The sequence below is a fragment of the Callionymus lyra genome, chromosome 13, assembly GCF_982586985.1.
Source record: "Callionymus lyra chromosome 13, fCalLyr1.hap1.1, whole genome shotgun sequence".
NCBI classification, from domain to species: Eukaryota; Metazoa; Chordata; class Actinopteri; order Syngnathiformes; family Callionymidae; genus Callionymus; species Callionymus lyra.
Window position 1 is genome coordinate 1,337,815 of NC_141830.1, and position 17,475 is coordinate 1,355,289.

General features: G+C 39.7%; 1 protein-coding gene across 1 annotated transcript; it reads right to left on the minus strand.

The window, feature by feature from the left end:
* Positions 1-11,500: 11,500 nt before the first annotated feature.
* Positions 11,501-16,604, minus strand: myct1a (myc target 1a). The gene is made up of 3 exons (XM_087806339.1): positions 16,550-16,604; positions 11,706-11,846; positions 11,501-11,664 (listed from the first exon to the last, which is right to left on the minus strand). The coding sequence occupies exons 1-3, from the start codon at positions 16,602-16,604 to the stop codon at positions 11,501-11,503; spliced, it is 360 nt and encodes a 119-aa protein (XP_087662465.1).
* Positions 16,605-17,475: the final 871 nt, after the last annotated feature.

The following is a 17,475-nucleotide window of genomic DNA, read 5'->3' on the forward strand; positions in this document are numbered from 1 at the left end:
GATGTTTGTATAGATACTGGATGTTTGTGTAGATACTGGATGTTTTTGTAGATACTGGATGTTTGTGTAGAGACTGGATGTTTGTGTAGATACTGGATGTTTGTGTAGATACTGGATGTTTGTGTAGATGCTGGATGTTTGTGTAGATACTGGATGTTTGTGTAGATACTGGATGTTTGTGTAGATGCTGGATGTTTGTGTAGATGCTGGATGTTTGTGTAGATACTGTCTGTTTGTGTAGATACTGGATGTTTGTGTAGATACTGTCTGTTCGTGTAGATACTGGATGTTTGTGTAGATACTGTCTGTTTGTGTAGATACTGGATGTTTGTGTAGATACTGGATGTTTGTGTAGATACTGGATGTTTGTGTAGATGCTGGATGTTTGTGTAGATGCTGGATGTTTGTGTAGATGCTGGATGTTTGTGTAGATACTGGATGTTTGTGTAGATACTGGATGTTTGTGTAGATGCTGGATGTTTGTGTAGATGCTGGATGTTTGTGTAGATACTGGATGTTTGTGTAGATGCTGGATGTTTGTGTAGATACTGGATATTTGTGTAGATACTGGATATTTGTGTAGATACTAGATGTTTGTGTAGATACTGGATGTTTGTGTAGATACTGGATATTTGTGTAGATACTGGATATTTGTGTAGATACTGGATGTTTGTGTAGATACTGGATGTTTGTGTAGATACTGGATGTTTGTGTAGATGCTGGATGTTTGTGTAGATGCTGGATGTTTGTGTAGATACTGGATGTTTGTGTAGATGCTGGATGTTTGTGTAGATACTGGATGTTTGTGTAGATACTGGATGTTTGTGTAGATGCTGGATGTTTGTGTAGATGCTGGATGTTTGTGTAGATACTGGATGTTTGTGTAGATACTGGATGTTTGTGTAGATACTGTCTGTTTGTGTAGATACTGTCTGTTTTTGTAGATACTGGATGTTTGTGTAGATACTGGATGTTTGTGTAGATGCTGGATGTTTGTGTAGATACTGTCTGTTTGTGTAGATACTCTCTGTTTGTGTAGATACTCTCTGTTTGTGTAGATACTCTCTGTTTGTGTAGATACTGGATGTTTGTGTAGATACTGTCTGTTTGTGTAGATACTGGATGTTTGTGTAGATACTGTCTGTTTGTGTAGATACTGGATGTTTGTGTAGATACTGGATGTTTGCGTAGATACTGTCTGTTTGCGTAGATACTGTCTGTTTGTGTAGATACTGTCTGTTTGTGTAGATACTGGATGTTTGTGTAGATACTGGATGTTTGTGTAGATACTGGATGTTTGTGTAGATACTGTCTGTTTGCGTAGATACTGTCTGTTTGTGTAGATACTGGATATTTGTGTAGATACTGTCTGTTTGTGTAGATACTGGATGTTTGTGTAGATACTGGATGTTTGTGTAGATGCTGGATGTTTGTGTAGATACTGTCTGTTTGTGTAGATACTCTCTGTTTGTGTAGATACTCTCTGTTTGTGTAGATACTCTCTGTTTGTGTAGATACTGGATGTTTGTGTAGATACTGGATGTTTGTGTAGATACTGGATGTTTGTGTAGATACTGGATGTTTGTGTAGATACTGTCTGTTTGCGTAGATACTGTCTGTTTGTGTAGATACTGTCTGTTTGTGTAGATACTGGATGTTTGTGTAGATACTGGATGTTTGTGTAGATACTGGATGTTTGTGTAGATACTGTCTGTTTGTGTAGATACTGTCTGTTTGCGTAGATACTGTCTGTTTGTGTAGATACTGGATATTTGTGTAGATACTGTCTGTTTGTGTAGATACTGGATGTTTGTGTAAATACTGTCTGTTTGTGTAGATACTGTCTGTTTGTGTAAATACTGTCTGTTTGTGTAGATACTGGATGTTTGTGTAGATACTGTCTGTTTGCGTAGATACTGTCTGTTTGTGTAGATACTGTCTGTTTGTGTAGATACTGGATGTTTGTGTAGATACTGTCTGTTTGTGTAGATACTGTCTGTTTGTGTAGATACTGGATATTTGTGTAGATACTGTCTGTTTGTGTAGATACTGGATGTTTGTGTAAATACTGTCTGTTTGTGTAGATACTGTCTGTTTGTGTAGATACTGTCTGTTTGTGTAGATACTGGATGTTTGTGTAGACACTGTCTGTTTGTGTAGATACTGTCTGTTTGTGTAGATACTGGATGTTTGTGTAGATACTGGATGTTTGTGTAGACACTGTCTGTTTGTGTAGATACTGTCTGTTTGTGTAGATACTGGATGTTTGTGTAGATGCTGGATGTTTGTGTAGATACTGGATGTTTGTGTAGATACTGTCTGTTTGTGTAGATACTGTCTGTTTGTGTAGATACTGTCTGTTTGTGTAGATACTGTCTGTTTGTGTAGATACTGGATGTTTGTGTAGATACTGGATGTTTGTGTAGATGCTGGATGTTTGTGTAGATACTGGATATTTGTGTAGATACTGGATATTTGTGTAGATACTAGATGTTTGTGTAGATACTGGATGTTTGTGTAGATACTGGATATTTGTGTAGATACTGGATATTTGTGTAGATACTGGATGTTTGTGTAGATACTGGATGTTTGTGTAGATACTGGATGTTTGTGTAGATGCTGGATGTTTGTGTAGATGCTGGATGTTTGTGTAGATACTGGATGTTTGTGTAGATGCTGGATGTTTGTGTAGATACTGGATGTTTGTGTAGATACTGGATGTTTGTGTAGATGCTGGATGTTTGTGTAGATACTGTCTGTTTGTGTAGATACTCTCTGTTTGTGTAGATACTCTCTGTTTGTGTAGATACTCTCTGTTTGTGTAGATACTGGATGTTTGTGTAGATACTGTCTGTTTGTGTAGATACTGGATGTTTGTGTAGATGCTGGATGTTTGTGTAGATGCTGGATGTTTGTGTAGATGCTGGATGTTTGTGTAGATGCTGGATGTTTGTGTAGATACTGGATGTTTGTGTAGATGCTGGATGTTTGTGTAGATGCTGGATGTTTGTGTAGATGCTGGATGTTTGTGTAGATGCTGGATGTTTGTGTAGATGCTGGATGTTTGTGTAGATACTGGATGTTTGTGTAGATGCTGGATGTTTGTGTAGATGCTGGATGTTTGTGTAGATACTGGATGTTTGTATAGATACTGGATGTTTGTGTAGATACTGGATGTTTTTGTAGATACTGGATGTTTGTGTAGACACTGGATGTTTGTGTAGATACTGGATGTTTGTGTAGATACTGGATGTTTGTGTAGATGCTGGATGTTTGTGTAGATACTGGATGTTTGTGTAGATACTGGATGTTTGTGTAGATGCTGGATGTTTGTGTAGATGCTGGATGTTTGTGTAGATACTGTCTGTTTGTGTAGATGCTGGATATTTGTGTAGATACTGGATGTTTGTGTAGATACTGTCTGTTTGTGTAGATACTGTCTGTTTGTGTAGATACTGTCTGTTTGTGTAGATGCTGGATGTTTGTGTAGATGCTGGATGTTTGTGTAGATACTGGATGTTTGTGTAGATACTGTCTGTTTGTGTAGATACTGTTTGTTTGTGTAGATACTGTCTGTTCGTGTAGATACTGGATGTTTGTGTAGATACTGTCTGTTTGTGTAGATACTGGATGTTTGTGTAGATACTGGATGTTTGTGTAGATACTGGATGTTTGTGTAGATGCTGGATGTTTGTGTAGATGCTGGATGTTTGTGTAGATGCTGGATGTTTGTGTAGATACTGGATGTTTGTGTAGATACTGGATGTTTGTGTAGATACTGTATGTTTGTGTAGATACTGGATGTTTGTGTAGATGCTGGATGTTTGTGTAGATGCTGGATGTTTGTGTAGATACTGGATGTTTGTGTAGATGCTGGATGTTTGTGTAGATGCTGGATGTTTGTGTAGATGCTGGATGTTTGTGTAGATGCTGGATGTTTGTGTAGATGCTGGATGTTTGTGTAGATACTGGATGTTTGTGTAGATACTTGATGTTTGTGTACATACTGGATGTTTGTGTAGATGCTGGATGTTTGTGTAGATACTGGATGTTTGTGTAGATGCTGGATGTTTGTGTAGATACTGGATGTTTGTGTAGATGCTGGATGTTTGTGTAGATGCTGGATGTTTGTGTAGATACTGGATGTTTGTGTAGATACTGGATGTTTGTGTAGATGCTGGATGTTTGTGTAGATACTGGATGTTTGTGTAGATACTGGATGTTTGTGTAGATGCTGGATGTTTGTGTAGATACTGGATGTTTGTGTAGATGCTGGATGTTTGTGTAGATACTGTCTGTTTGTGTAGATACTCTCTGTTTGTGTAGATACTCTCTGTTTGTGTAGATACTCTCTGTTTGTGTAGATACTGGATGTTTGTGTAGATACTGTCTGTTTGTGTAGATACTGGATGTTTGTGTAGATACTGTCTGTTTGTGTAGATACTGGATGTTTGTGTAGATACTGGATGTTTGTGTAGATACTGGATGTTTGTGTAGATACTGTCTGTTTGCGTAGATACTGTCTGTTTGTGTAGATACTGGATGTTTGTGTAGATACTGGATGTTTGTGTAGATACTGTCTGTTTGCGTAGATACTGTCTGTTTGTGTAGATACTGTCTGTTTGTGTAGATACTGGATGTTTGTGTAGATACTGGATGTTTGTGTAGATACTGGATGTTTGTGTAGATACTGTCTGTTTGCGTAGATACTGTCTGTTTGTGTAGATACTGGATATTTGTGTAGATACTGTCTGTTTGTGTAGATACTGGATGTTTGTGTAGATACTGGATGTTTGTGTAGATGCTGGATGTTTGTGTAGATACTGTCTGTTTGTGTAGATACTCTCTGTTTGTGTAGATACTCTCTGTTTGTGTAGATACTCTCTGTTTGTGTAGATACTGGATGTTTGTGTAGATACTGGATGTTTGTGTAGATACTGGATGTTTGTGTAGATACTGGATGTTTGTGTAGATACTGGATGTTTGTGTAGATACTGGATGTTTGTGTAGATACTGTCTGTTTGCGTAGATACTGTCTGTTTGTGTAGATACTGTCTGTTTGTGTAGATACTGGATGTTTGTGTAGATACTGGATGTTTGTGTAGATACTGGATGTTTGTGTAGATACTGTCTGTTTGTGTAGATACTGTCTGTTTGCGTAGATACTGTCTGTTTGTGTAGATACTGGATATTTGTGTAGATACTGTCTGTTTGTGTAGATACTGGATGTTTGTGTAAATACTGTCTGTTTGTGTAGATACTGTCTGTTTGTGTAAATACTGTCTGTTTGTGTAGATACTGGATGTTTGTGTAGATACTGTCTGTTTGCGTAGATACTGTCTGTTTGTGTAGATACTGTCTGTTTGTGTAGATACTGGATGTTTGTGTAGATACTGTCTGTTTGTGTAGATACTGTCTGTTTGTGTAGATACTGGATATTTGTGTAGATACTGTCTGTTTGTGTAGATACTGGATGTTTGTGTAAATACTGTCTGTTTGTGTAGATACTGTCTGTTTGTGTAGATACTGTCTGTTTGTGTAGATACTGGATGTTTGTGTAGACACTGTCTGTTTGTGTAGATACTGTCTGTTTGTGTAGATACTGGATGTTTGTGTAGATACTGGATGTTTGTGTAGACACTGTCTGTTTGTGTAGATACTGTCTGTTTGTGTAGATACTGGATGTTTGTGTAGATGCTGGATGTTTGTGTAGATACTGGATGTTTGTGTAGATACTGTCTGTTTGTGTAGATACTGTCTGTTTGTGTAGATACTGTCTGTTTGTGTAGATACTGTCTGTTTGTGTAGATACTGGATGTTTGTGTAGATACTGGATGTTTGTGTAGATGCTGGATGTTTGTGTAGATACTGGATATTTGTGTAGATACTGGATATTTGTGTAGATACTAGATGTTTGTGTAGATACTGGATGTTTGTGTAGATACTGGATATTTGTGTAGATACTGGATATTTGTGTAGATACTGGATGTTTGTGTAGATACTGGATGTTTGTGTAGATACTGGATGTTTGTGTAGATGCTGGATGTTTGTGTAGATGCTGGATGTTTGTGTAGATACTGGATGTTTGTGTAGATGCTGGATGTTTGTGTAGATACTGGATGTTTGTGTAGATACTGGATGTTTGTGTAGATGCTGGATGTTTGTGTAGATACTGTCTGTTTGTGTAGATACTCTCTGTTTGTGTAGATACTCTCTGTTTGTGTAGATACTCTCTGTTTGTGTAGATACTGGATGTTTGTGTAGATACTGTCTGTTTGTGTAGATACTGGATGTTTGTGTAGATGCTGGATGTTTGTGTAGATGCTGGATGTTTGTGTAGATGCTGGATGTTTGTGTAGATGCTGGATGTTTGTGTAGATGCTGGATGTTTGTGTAGATACTGGATGTTTGTGTAGATACTGGATGTTTGTGTAGATGCTGGATGTTTGTGTAGATGCTGGATGTTTGTGTAGATGCTGGATGTTTGTGTAGATGCTGGATGTTTGTGTAGATACTGGATGTTTGTGTAGATGCTGGATGTTTGTGTAGATGCTGGATGTTTGTGTAGATACTGGATGTTTGTATAGATACTGGATGTTTGTGTAGATACTGGATGTTTTTGTAGATACTGGATGTTTGTGTAGACACTGGATGTTTGTGTAGATACTGGATGTTTGTGTAGATACTGGATGTTTGTGTAGATGCTGGATGTTTGTGTAGATACTGGATGTTTGTGTAGATACTGGATGTTTGTGTAGATGCTGGATGTTTGTGTAGATGCTGGATGTTTGTGTAGATACTGTCTGTTTGTGTAGATGCTGGATATTTGTGTAGATACTGGATGTTTGTGTAGATACTGTCTGTTTGTGTAGATACTGTCTGTTTGTGTAGATACTGTCTGTTTGTGTAGATGCTGGATGTTTGTGTAGATGCTGGATGTTTGTGTAGATACTGGATGTTTGTGTAGATACTGTCTGTTTGTGTAGATACTGTTTGTTTGTGTAGATACTGTCTGTTCGTGTAGATACTGGATGTTTGTGTAGATACTGTCTGTTTGTGTAGATACTGGATGTTTGTGTAGATACTGGATGTTTGTGTAGATACTGGATGTTTGTGTAGATGCTGGATGTTTGTGTAGATGCTGGATGTTTGTGTAGATGCTGGATGTTTGTGTAGATACTGGATGTTTGTGTAGATACTGGATGTTTGTGTAGATACTGTATGTTTGTGTAGATACTGGATGTTTGTGTAGATGCTGGATGTTTGTGTAGATGCTGGATGTTTGTGTAGATACTGGATGTTTGTGTAGATGCTGGATGTTTGTGTAGATGCTGGATGTTTGTGTAGATGCTGGATGTTTGTGTAGATGCTGGATGTTTGTGTAGATGCTGGATGTTTGTGTAGATACTGGATGTTTGTGTAGATACTTGATGTTTGTGTACATACTGGATGTTTGTGTAGATGCTGGATGTTTGTGTAGATACTGGATGTTTGTGTAGATGCTGGATGTTTGTGTAGATACTGGATGTTTGTGTAGATGCTGGATGTTTGTGTAGATGCTGGATGTTTGTGTAGATACTGGATGTTTGTGTAGATACTGGATGTTTGTGTAGATGCTGGATGTTTGTGTAGATACTGGATGTTTGTGTAGATACTGGATGTTTGTGTAGATGCTGGATGTTTGTGTAGATACTGGATGTTTGTGTAGATGCTGGATGTTTGTGTAGATACTGGATGTTTGTGTAGATACTGGATGTTTGTGTAGATACTGGATGTTTGTGTAGATGCTGGATGTTTGTGTAGATGCTGGGTGTTTGTGTAGATACTGGATGTTTGTGTTGATGCTGGATGTTTGTGTAGATGCTGGATGTTTGTGTAGATGCTGGATGTTTGTGTAGATGCTGTCTGTTTGTGTAGATACTGTCTGTTTGTGTAGATACTGGATGTTTGTGTAGATACTGTCTGTTTGTGTAGATACTGTCTGTTTGTGTAGATACTGTCTGTTTGTGTAGATACTGGATGTTTGTGTAGATACTGGATGTTTGTGTAGATACTGTCTGTTTGTGTAGATACTGTCTGTTTGTGTAGATACTGTCTGTTTGTGTAGATACTGGATGTTTGTGTAGATACTGGATGTTTGTGTAGATACTGTCTGTTTGTGTAGATACTGTCTGTTTGTGTAGATACTGTCTGTTTGTGTAGACACTGGATGTTTGTGTAGATACTGTCTGTTTGTGTAGATACTGTCTGTTTGTGTAGATACTGGATGTTTGTGTAGATGCTGGATGTTTGTGTAGATACTGTCTGTTTGTGTAGATACTGTCTGTTTGTGTAGATACTGTCTGTTTGTGTAGACACTGGATGTTTGTGTAGATACTGTCTGTTTGTGTAGATACTGTCTGTTTGTGTAGATGCTGGATGTTTGTGTAGATACTGGATGTTTGTGTAGATACTGTCTGTTTGTGTAGATACTGGATGTTTGTGTAGATGCTGGATGTTTGTGTAGATACTGTCTGTTTGTGTAGATACTGTCTGTTTGTGTAGACACTGGATGTTTGTGTAGATACTGTCTGTTTGTGTAGATACTGTCTGTTTGTGTAGATACTGTCTGTTTGTGTAGATACTGTCTGTTTGTGTAGATACTGTCTGTTTGTGTAGATACTGTCTGTTTGTGTAGGTACTGTCTGTTTGTGTAGATACTGTCTGTTTGTGTAGATACTGTCTGTTTGTGTAGATACTGTCTGTTTGTGTAGATACTGTCTGTTTGTGTAGATACTGTCTGTTTGTGTAGGTACTGTCTGTTTGTGTAGATACTGTCTGTTTGTGTAGATACTGTCTGTTTGTGTAGATACTGTCTGTTTGTGTAGATACTGTCTGTTTGTGTAGATACTGTCTGTTTGTGTAGGACTCACTGAAGATGATGTTATTTTCATTGTAACGTAAACATCTTTTATATTTTAGTCTGAATGAAGAAGAACCTTCACAACGAAACATTCTTACTGCAGACATTTATTTCAGTTCAGAGGAGAATCTGTTGTTTATTCGTCAACGACTCAAACCTCTCGAACCGAAGCATCAACAGGCTAAAGGTCTGGAAACCAAACACACCCGAAAACAACACAAAACACATGTGACGTCCGGGCCTCGTTTCCTGCTACTGTGTTGAATAAACATCTGCAGTGTTTCAGGAACAAGACTTCATCTTCGTTTCTGTCATTTACTCACAAACAAGTGCATCTTTAGTTTTTCCTAAAAGTCTGAAACTAGGACAACAGATTTAAAGCTGATCAACAACTAAACGAACCCAAACTAAGCAGTGGTTTGTTGAAGGATGAAGGTGGAGATGATGATGATGATGATGATGATGATGATGATGATGATGATGATGATGATGATGAAGATGATGATGATGATGATGATGATGATGATGATGATGATGATGATGATGATGTTAAAAATGCTCCTTCAAAGCTTCCGTCAATCAAGTCTCCAGTCAGAAGGATTTAAAAGTCACAGTAATTAGGTCTGATCCAAACTTCTTAAATATTTATGTCACACCCGTCAGAAGGTACATGTTCCCTCAGGTACATGTTCCCTCAGGTGCATGTTCCCTCAGGTGCATGTTCCCTTAGCTACATGTTCCCTCAGGTGCATGTTCCCTCAGGTGCATGTTCCCTCAGGCGCATGTTCCCTCAGGTACATGTTCCCTCAGGTGCATGTTCCCTCAGGTACATGTTCCCTCAGGTGCATGTTCCCTCAGGTGCATGTTCCCTTAGGTACATGTTCCCTTAGGTACATGTTCCCTCAGGCACATGTTCCCTCAGGTGCACGTTCCCTCAGGTGCATGTTCCCTCAGGTGCATGTTCCCTCAGGTGCATGTTCCCTCAGGTGCATGTTCCCTCAGGTACATGTTCCCTCAGGTGCATGTTCCCTTGGGTGCATGTTCCCTCAGGTGCATGTTCCCTCAGGTGCATGTTCCCTCAGGTGCATGTTCCCTCAGGTACATGTTCCCTCAGGTACATGTTCCCTCAGGTGCATGTTCCCTCAGGTACATGTTCCCTCAGGTGCATGTTCCCTCAGGTGCATGTTCCCTCAGGAACATGTTCCCTCAGGTGCATGTTCCCTCAGGTGCATGTTCCCTCAGGTACATGTTCCCTCAGGAACATGTTCCCTCAGGTACATGTTCCCTCAGGTACATGTTCCCTCAGGTGCATGTTCCCTCAGGTGCATGTTCCCTCAGGTACATGTTCCCTCAGGAACATGTTCCCTCAGGTAAATGTTCCCTCAGGAACATGTTCCCTCAGGTACATGTTCCCTCAGGTGCATGTTCCCTCAGGTGCATGTTCCCTCAGGTGCATGTTCCCTCAGGTACATGTTCCCTCAGGTACATGTTCCCTCAGGTACATGTTCCCTTAGCTACATGTTCCCTTAGCTACATGTTCCCTCAGGTACATGTTCCCTCAGGTACATGTTCCCTTAACTTCATGTTCCCTCAGGTACATGTTCCCTTAGCTACATGTTCCCTTAGGTATATGTTCCCTCAGGTGCATGTTCCCTTAGGTACATGTTCCTTCAGGTGCATTTTCCCTCAGGTACATGTTCCCTCAGGTGCATGTTCCCTTAGGTTAATGTTCCCTCAGGTGCATGTTCCCTTAGGTACATGTTCCCTCAGGTGCATGTTCCCTCAGGTGCATGTTCCCTCAGGTACATGTTCCCTCAGGTACATGTTCCCTCAGGTACATGTTCCCTTAGCTACATGTTCCCTTAGCTACATGTTCCCTCAGGTACATGTTCCCTCAGGTACATGTTCCCTTAACTTCATGTTCCCTCAGGTACATGTTCCCTTAGCTACATGTTCCCTTAGGTATATGTTCCCTCAGGTGCATGTTCCCTTAGGTACATGTTCCTTCAGGTGCATTTTCCCTCAGGTACATGTTCCCTCAGGTGCATGTTCCCTTAGGTTAATGTTCCCTCAGGTGCATGTTCCCTTAGGTACATGTTCCCTCAGGTGCATGTTCCATTAGGTACATGTTCCCTCAGGTGCATGTTCCCTCAGGTACATGTTCCCTCAGGTGCATGTTCCCTCAGGTACATGTTCCCTCAGGTATATGTTCCCTCAGGTACATGTTCCCTTGGGTGCATGTTCCCTCGGGTGCATGTTCCCTTAGGTACATGTTCCTTCGGGTACATGTTCCTTCGGGTACATGTTCCCTCAGGTACATGTTCCTTCGGGTGCATGTTCCCTCAGGTGCATGTTCCCTCAGGTACATGTTCCCTTTGGTATATGTTCCCTCAGGTGCATGTTCCCTCAGGTACATGTTCCCTCAGGTACATGTTCCCTCAGCTACATGTTCCTTTGGGTACATGTTCCTTCGGGTACATGTTCCCTCAGGTACATGTTCCCTCAGGTGTTTGTTCCCTCAGATGCATGTTCCCTCAGGTACATGTTCCCTCAGGTGCATGTTCCCTCAGGTGCATGTTCCCTCAGGTGCATGTTCCCTCAGGTGCAGGTCTCCTGGTACGCCCTGATGATGCTCTCGTAAGCTGGAGGGGGGGTCTGTGTGGCCTGGATCCCCATCAGGCCGTTGCTCCCCCAGAAGGACTGGGGTCTGGAGGTCGTGGCGTCGGGTTGTGTCAGAGCCGACCTCGTGGTCAAGGTGGGCGTCTGTTGTCGCTCCTGCGGTCGCAGCTGAACCCCCTCCTGCCTCGCAGCTGTCCTGATGGTCGCGCCGTGATTCTGGCAGAACCTGCTCTTCGTCTGGACGTCCAGGTCCAGATGATGTAGACCATGGATCCGAACACCAGCCCCAGACCCACGGACACACAGAAGGCTGTGACCAGAGGAACTGAAGCCAGAACATACACAGACACAAAAATACGTTAAGAAATTCATGTTTCAAGGTATTTCAGGGACTGATGTTTGTGTCTACTCTACTGTACTGTACTGTACTGTACTGTACTGTACTGTACTGCACTCTACTCTACTCTACTCTACTCTACTCTACTCTACTCTACTCTACTCTACTCTACTCTACTCTACTCTACTATACTCTATCCTTCTCTACTCTACTCTATCCTTCTCTATTTTACTCTACTCCACTCTACTGTACTCTACTCTATCCTTCTCTATTTTACTCTAATCTACTCTACTCTATCCTTCTCTATTTTACTCTACTCTACTCTATTCTATCATTCTCTATTTTACTCTACTCTACTCTACTCTATCCTTCTCTACTCTATCCTTCTCTACTCTACTCTTCTCTACTCTACTCTACTCTACTCTACTCTACTCTACTCTACTCTATCCTTCTCTACTCTACTCTACTCTATCCTTCTCTATTTTACTCTACTCTACTATACTCTATCCTTCTCTACTCTACTCTATCCTTCTCTATTTTACTCTACTCCACTCTACTGTACTCTACTCTATCCTTCTCTATTTTACTCTACTCTACTCTATTCTATCATTCTCTATTTTACTCTACTCTACTCTATCCTTCTCTATTTTACTCTACTCTATCCTTCTCTATTTTACTCTACTCTACTATACTCTATCCTTCTCTACTCTACTCTATCCTTCTCTATTTTACTCTACTCCACTCTACTGTACTCTACTCTATCCTTCTCTATTTTACTCTACTCTACTCTATTCTATCATTCTCTATTTTACTCTACTCTACTCTATCCTTCTCTATTTTACTCTACTCTACTCTATTCTATCATTCTCTATTTTACTCTACTCTACTCTATCCTTCTCTACTCTATCCTTCTCTACTCTACTCTTCTCTACTCTACTCTACTCTACTCTACTCTACTCTACTCTACTCTACTCTACTCTACTCTACTCTACTCTATCCTTCTCTACTCTACTCTACTCTACTCTATCCTTCTCTACTCTACTCTACTCTACTCTACTCTACTCTATCCTTCTCTACTCTACTCTACTCTACTCTACTCTATCCTTCTCTATTTTACTCCAATCTACTCTACTCTACTCTATCCTTCTCTATTTTACTCTACTCTACTATACTCTATCCTTCTCTACTCTACTCTACTCTACTCTACTCTACTCTACTCTACTCTACTCTATCCTTCTCTATTTTACTCTACTCTACCCTTCTCTATTTTACTCTACTCTACTATACTCTATCCTTCTCTACTCTACTCTACTCTACTCTATCCTTCTCTATTTTACTCTACTCTACTATACTCTATCCTTCTCTACTCTACTCTACTCTACTCTATCCTTCTCTATTTTACTCTACTCCACTCTACTGTACTCTACTCTATCCTTCTCTATTTTACTCTAATCTACTCTACTCTACTCTATCCTTCTCTATTTTACTCTACTCTACTCTATTCTATCATTCTCTATTTTACTCTACTCTACTCTATCCTTCTCTACTCTACTCTTCTCTACTCTACTCTATCCTTCTCTACTCTATCCTTCTCTACTCTACTCTACTCTACTCTACTCTACTCTACTCTACTCTACTCTACTCTACTCTACTCTACTCTATCCTTCTCTACTCTATCCTTCTCTACTCTACTCTTCTCTACTCTACTCTACTCTACTCTATTCTATCATTCTCTATTTTACTCTACTCTACTCTATCCTTCTCTACTCTACTCTTCTCTACTCTACTCTTCTCTACTCTACTCTACTCTACTCTACTCTATTCTATCATTCTCTATTTTACTCTACTCTACTCTATCCTTCTCTACTCTACTCTTCTCTACTCTACTCTACTCTACTCTATCCTTCTCTACTCTACTCTATCCTTCTCTACTCTACTCTACTCTACTCTACTCTATCCTTCTCTACTCTATCCTTCTCTATTTTATTCTTCTCTACTCTATCCTTCTCTACTCTACTCTACTCTATCCTTCTCTACTCTACTCTACTCTATCCTTCTCTATTTTACTCTTCTCTACTCTACTCTACTCTACTCTATCCTTCTCTACTCTATCCTTCTCTACTCTACTCTTCTCTACTCTACTCTACTCTACTCTACTCTACTCTACTCTACTCTACTCTACTCTACTCTATCCTTCTCTACTCTACTCTACTCTATCCTTCTCTATTTTACTCTACTCTACTATACTCTATCCTTCTCTACTCTACTCTATCCTTCTCTATTTTACTCTACTCCACTCTACTGTACTCTACTCTATCCTTCTCTATTTTACTCTACTCTACTCTATTCTATCATTCTCTATTTTACTCTACTCTACTCTATCCTTCTCTATTTTACTCTACTCTATCCTTCTCTATTTTACTCTACTCTACTATACTCTATCCTTCTCTACTCTACTCTATCCTTCTCTATTTTACTCTACTCCACTCTACTGTACTCTACTCTATCCTTCTCTATTTTACTCTACTCTACTCTATTCTATCATTCTCTATTTACTCTACTCTACTCTATCCTTCTCTATTTTACTCTACTCTACTCTATTCTATCATTCTCTATTTTACTCTACTCTACTCTATCCTTCTCTACTCTATCCTTCTCTACTCTACTCTTCTCTACTCTACTCTACTCTACTCTACTCTACTCTATCCTTCTCTACTCTACTCTACTCTACTCTATCCTTCTCTACTCTACTCTACTCTACTCTACTCTATCCTTCTCTACTCTACTCTACTCTACTCTACTCTATCCTTCTCTATTTTACTCCGATCTACTCTACTCTACTCTATCCTTCTCTATTTTACTCTACTCTACTATACTCTATCCTTCTCTACTCTACTCTACTCTACTCTACTCTACTCTATCCTTCTCTATTTTACTCTACTCTACCCTTCTCTATTTTACTCTACTCTACTATACTCTATCCTTCTCTACTCTACTCTACTCTACTCTATCCTTCTCTATTTTACTCTACTCTACTATACTCTATCCTTCTCTACTCTACTCTACTCTACTCTATCCTTCTCTATTTTACTCTACTCCACTCTACTGTACTCTACTCTATCCTTCTCTATTTTACTCTAATCTACTCTACTCTACTCTATCCTTCTCTATTTTACTCTACTCTACTCTATTCTATCATTCTCTATTTTACTCTACTCTACTCTATCCTTCTCTACTCTACTCTTCTCTACTCTACTCTATCCTTCTCTACTCTATCCTTCTCTACTCTACTCTACTCTACTCTACTCTACTCTACTCTACTCTACTCTATCCTTCTCTACTCTATCCTTCTCTACTCTACTCTTCTCTACTCTACTCTACTCTACTCTATTCTATCATTCTCTATTTTACTCTACTCTACTCTATCCTTCTCTACTCTACTCTTCTCTACTCTACTCTTCTCTACTCTACTCTACTCTACTCTACTCTATTCTATCATTCTCTATTTTACTCTACTCTACTCTATCCTTCTCTACTCTACTCTTCTCTACTCTACTCTACTCTACTCTATCCTTCTCTACTCTACTCTATCCTTCTCTACTCTACTCTACTCTACTCTATCCTTCTCTACTCTATCCTTCTCTATTTTATTCTTCTCTACTCTATCCTTCTCTACTCTACTCTACTCTATCCTTCTCTACTCTACTCTACTCTATCCTTCTCTATTTTACTCTTCTCTACTCTATCCTTCTCTACTCTATCCTTCTCTACTATACTCTATCCTTCTCTACTCTATCCTTCTCTACTCTACTCTATCCTTCTCTACTCTACTCTATCCTTCTCTACTCTATCCTTCTCTACTCTACTCTATCCTTCTCTACTCTATCCTTCTCTACTCTATTCTATCCTTCTCTACTCTACTCTATCCTTCTCTACTCTACTCTATCCTTCTCTACTCTATCCTTCTCTACTCTACTCTATCCTTCTCTACTCTATCCTTCTCTACTCTACTCTATCCTTCTCTACTCTACTCTATCCTTCTCTACTCTACTCTATCCTACTCTACTCTACTCTATCCTACTCTACTCTACTCTACTCTACTCCATCCTTCTCTACTCTACTCTACTCTACTCTACTCTATCCTACTCTACTCTACTCTATCCTACTCTACTCTACTCCATCCTTCTCTACTCTACTCTACTCTATCCTTCTCTACTCTACTCTACTCTATCCTACTCTACTCTACTCTACTCTACTCTATCCTTCTCTACTCTATCCTTTTCTACTCTACTCTACTCTACTCTACTCTATCCTTCTCTACTCTACTCTACTCTATCCTTCTCTACTCTACTCTACTCTACTCTACTCTACTCTAGGTGTTTCAATGAATGACTTCAATGAAAATCCAACTACCATCAGATATAAAACAACATTTAAACATAGAAATGTTAAAACACGATGATGCTGGAAAATGAATATATTGTAATAAAGTATTTCAAGTTGATGTTCAATAGAGTCTCAGGCAGCAGTTGTGCTTCAGACTCTCTGGAAACATAACTTTGGTCACAATCATCTGGAGAATCACTCGCAGACGCGTCAGCGAAGCTTCAAGATTCTTCTTCAAGAACAGAATAGTTGGTTCTTCACGTCTCTGCAGGATCAGCGACGATCGGCGGTTTGAAGGAACTCACCGGCATCGTAGGACTGAAGTATTTCCAGGAGGACGTCGGTGTCGTTCTCTGCCATCACTGAACGTTTCTCTGGCTCTGATGGATTTTCCTTCCTGCCTCCTTTTCCTGTCCCTCCTCCCATCAGCCCTTTCTCTCCGCCGCTGCCTCAGAAGGAGAATAACCTCCGATCGCTTCCTGTGGCAGCAGAAGAAAACTCTCCAGTCACAGGTTGATGTTAATTAAAGAAAAACACTTATTTTACTCTACTCTATCCTTCTCTATTTTCCTCTACTCTATCCTTCTCTACTCTACTCTATCCTTCTCTACTCTACTCTATCCTTCTCTACTCTACTCTACTCCATCCTTCTCTACTCTACTCTACTCTTCTCTATTTTACTCTACTCTATCCTTCTCTACTCTACTCTATCCTTCTCTACTCTATCCTTCTCTACTCTACTCTACTCTATCCTTCTCTACTCTACTCTATCCTTCTCTACTCTACTCTACTCTATCCTTCTCTATTTTACTCTACTCTATCCTTCTCTACTCTACTCTATCCTTCTCTATTTTACTCTACTCTATCCTTCTCTATTTTACTCTACTCTATCCTTCTCTACTCTACTCTTCTCTATTTTACTCTACTCTATCCTTCTCTACTCTACTCTATCCTTCTCTATTTTACTCTACTCTATCCTTCTCTACTCTATCCTTCTCTATTTTACTCTACTCCATCCTTCTCTACTCTACTCTTCTCTATTTTACTCTACTCTATCCTTCTCTACTCTACTCTACTCTACTCTATCCTTCTCTACTCTACTCTACTCTACTCTACTCTATCTCAGGATCAACTTTAGAATTCTGGTTCTTACTTTCAGATCTATTCATGGTCAGACCTTCATGATCTGATCCAGACTTACACCCCAGCTCGGGCTCTGAGGTCTGTGGAT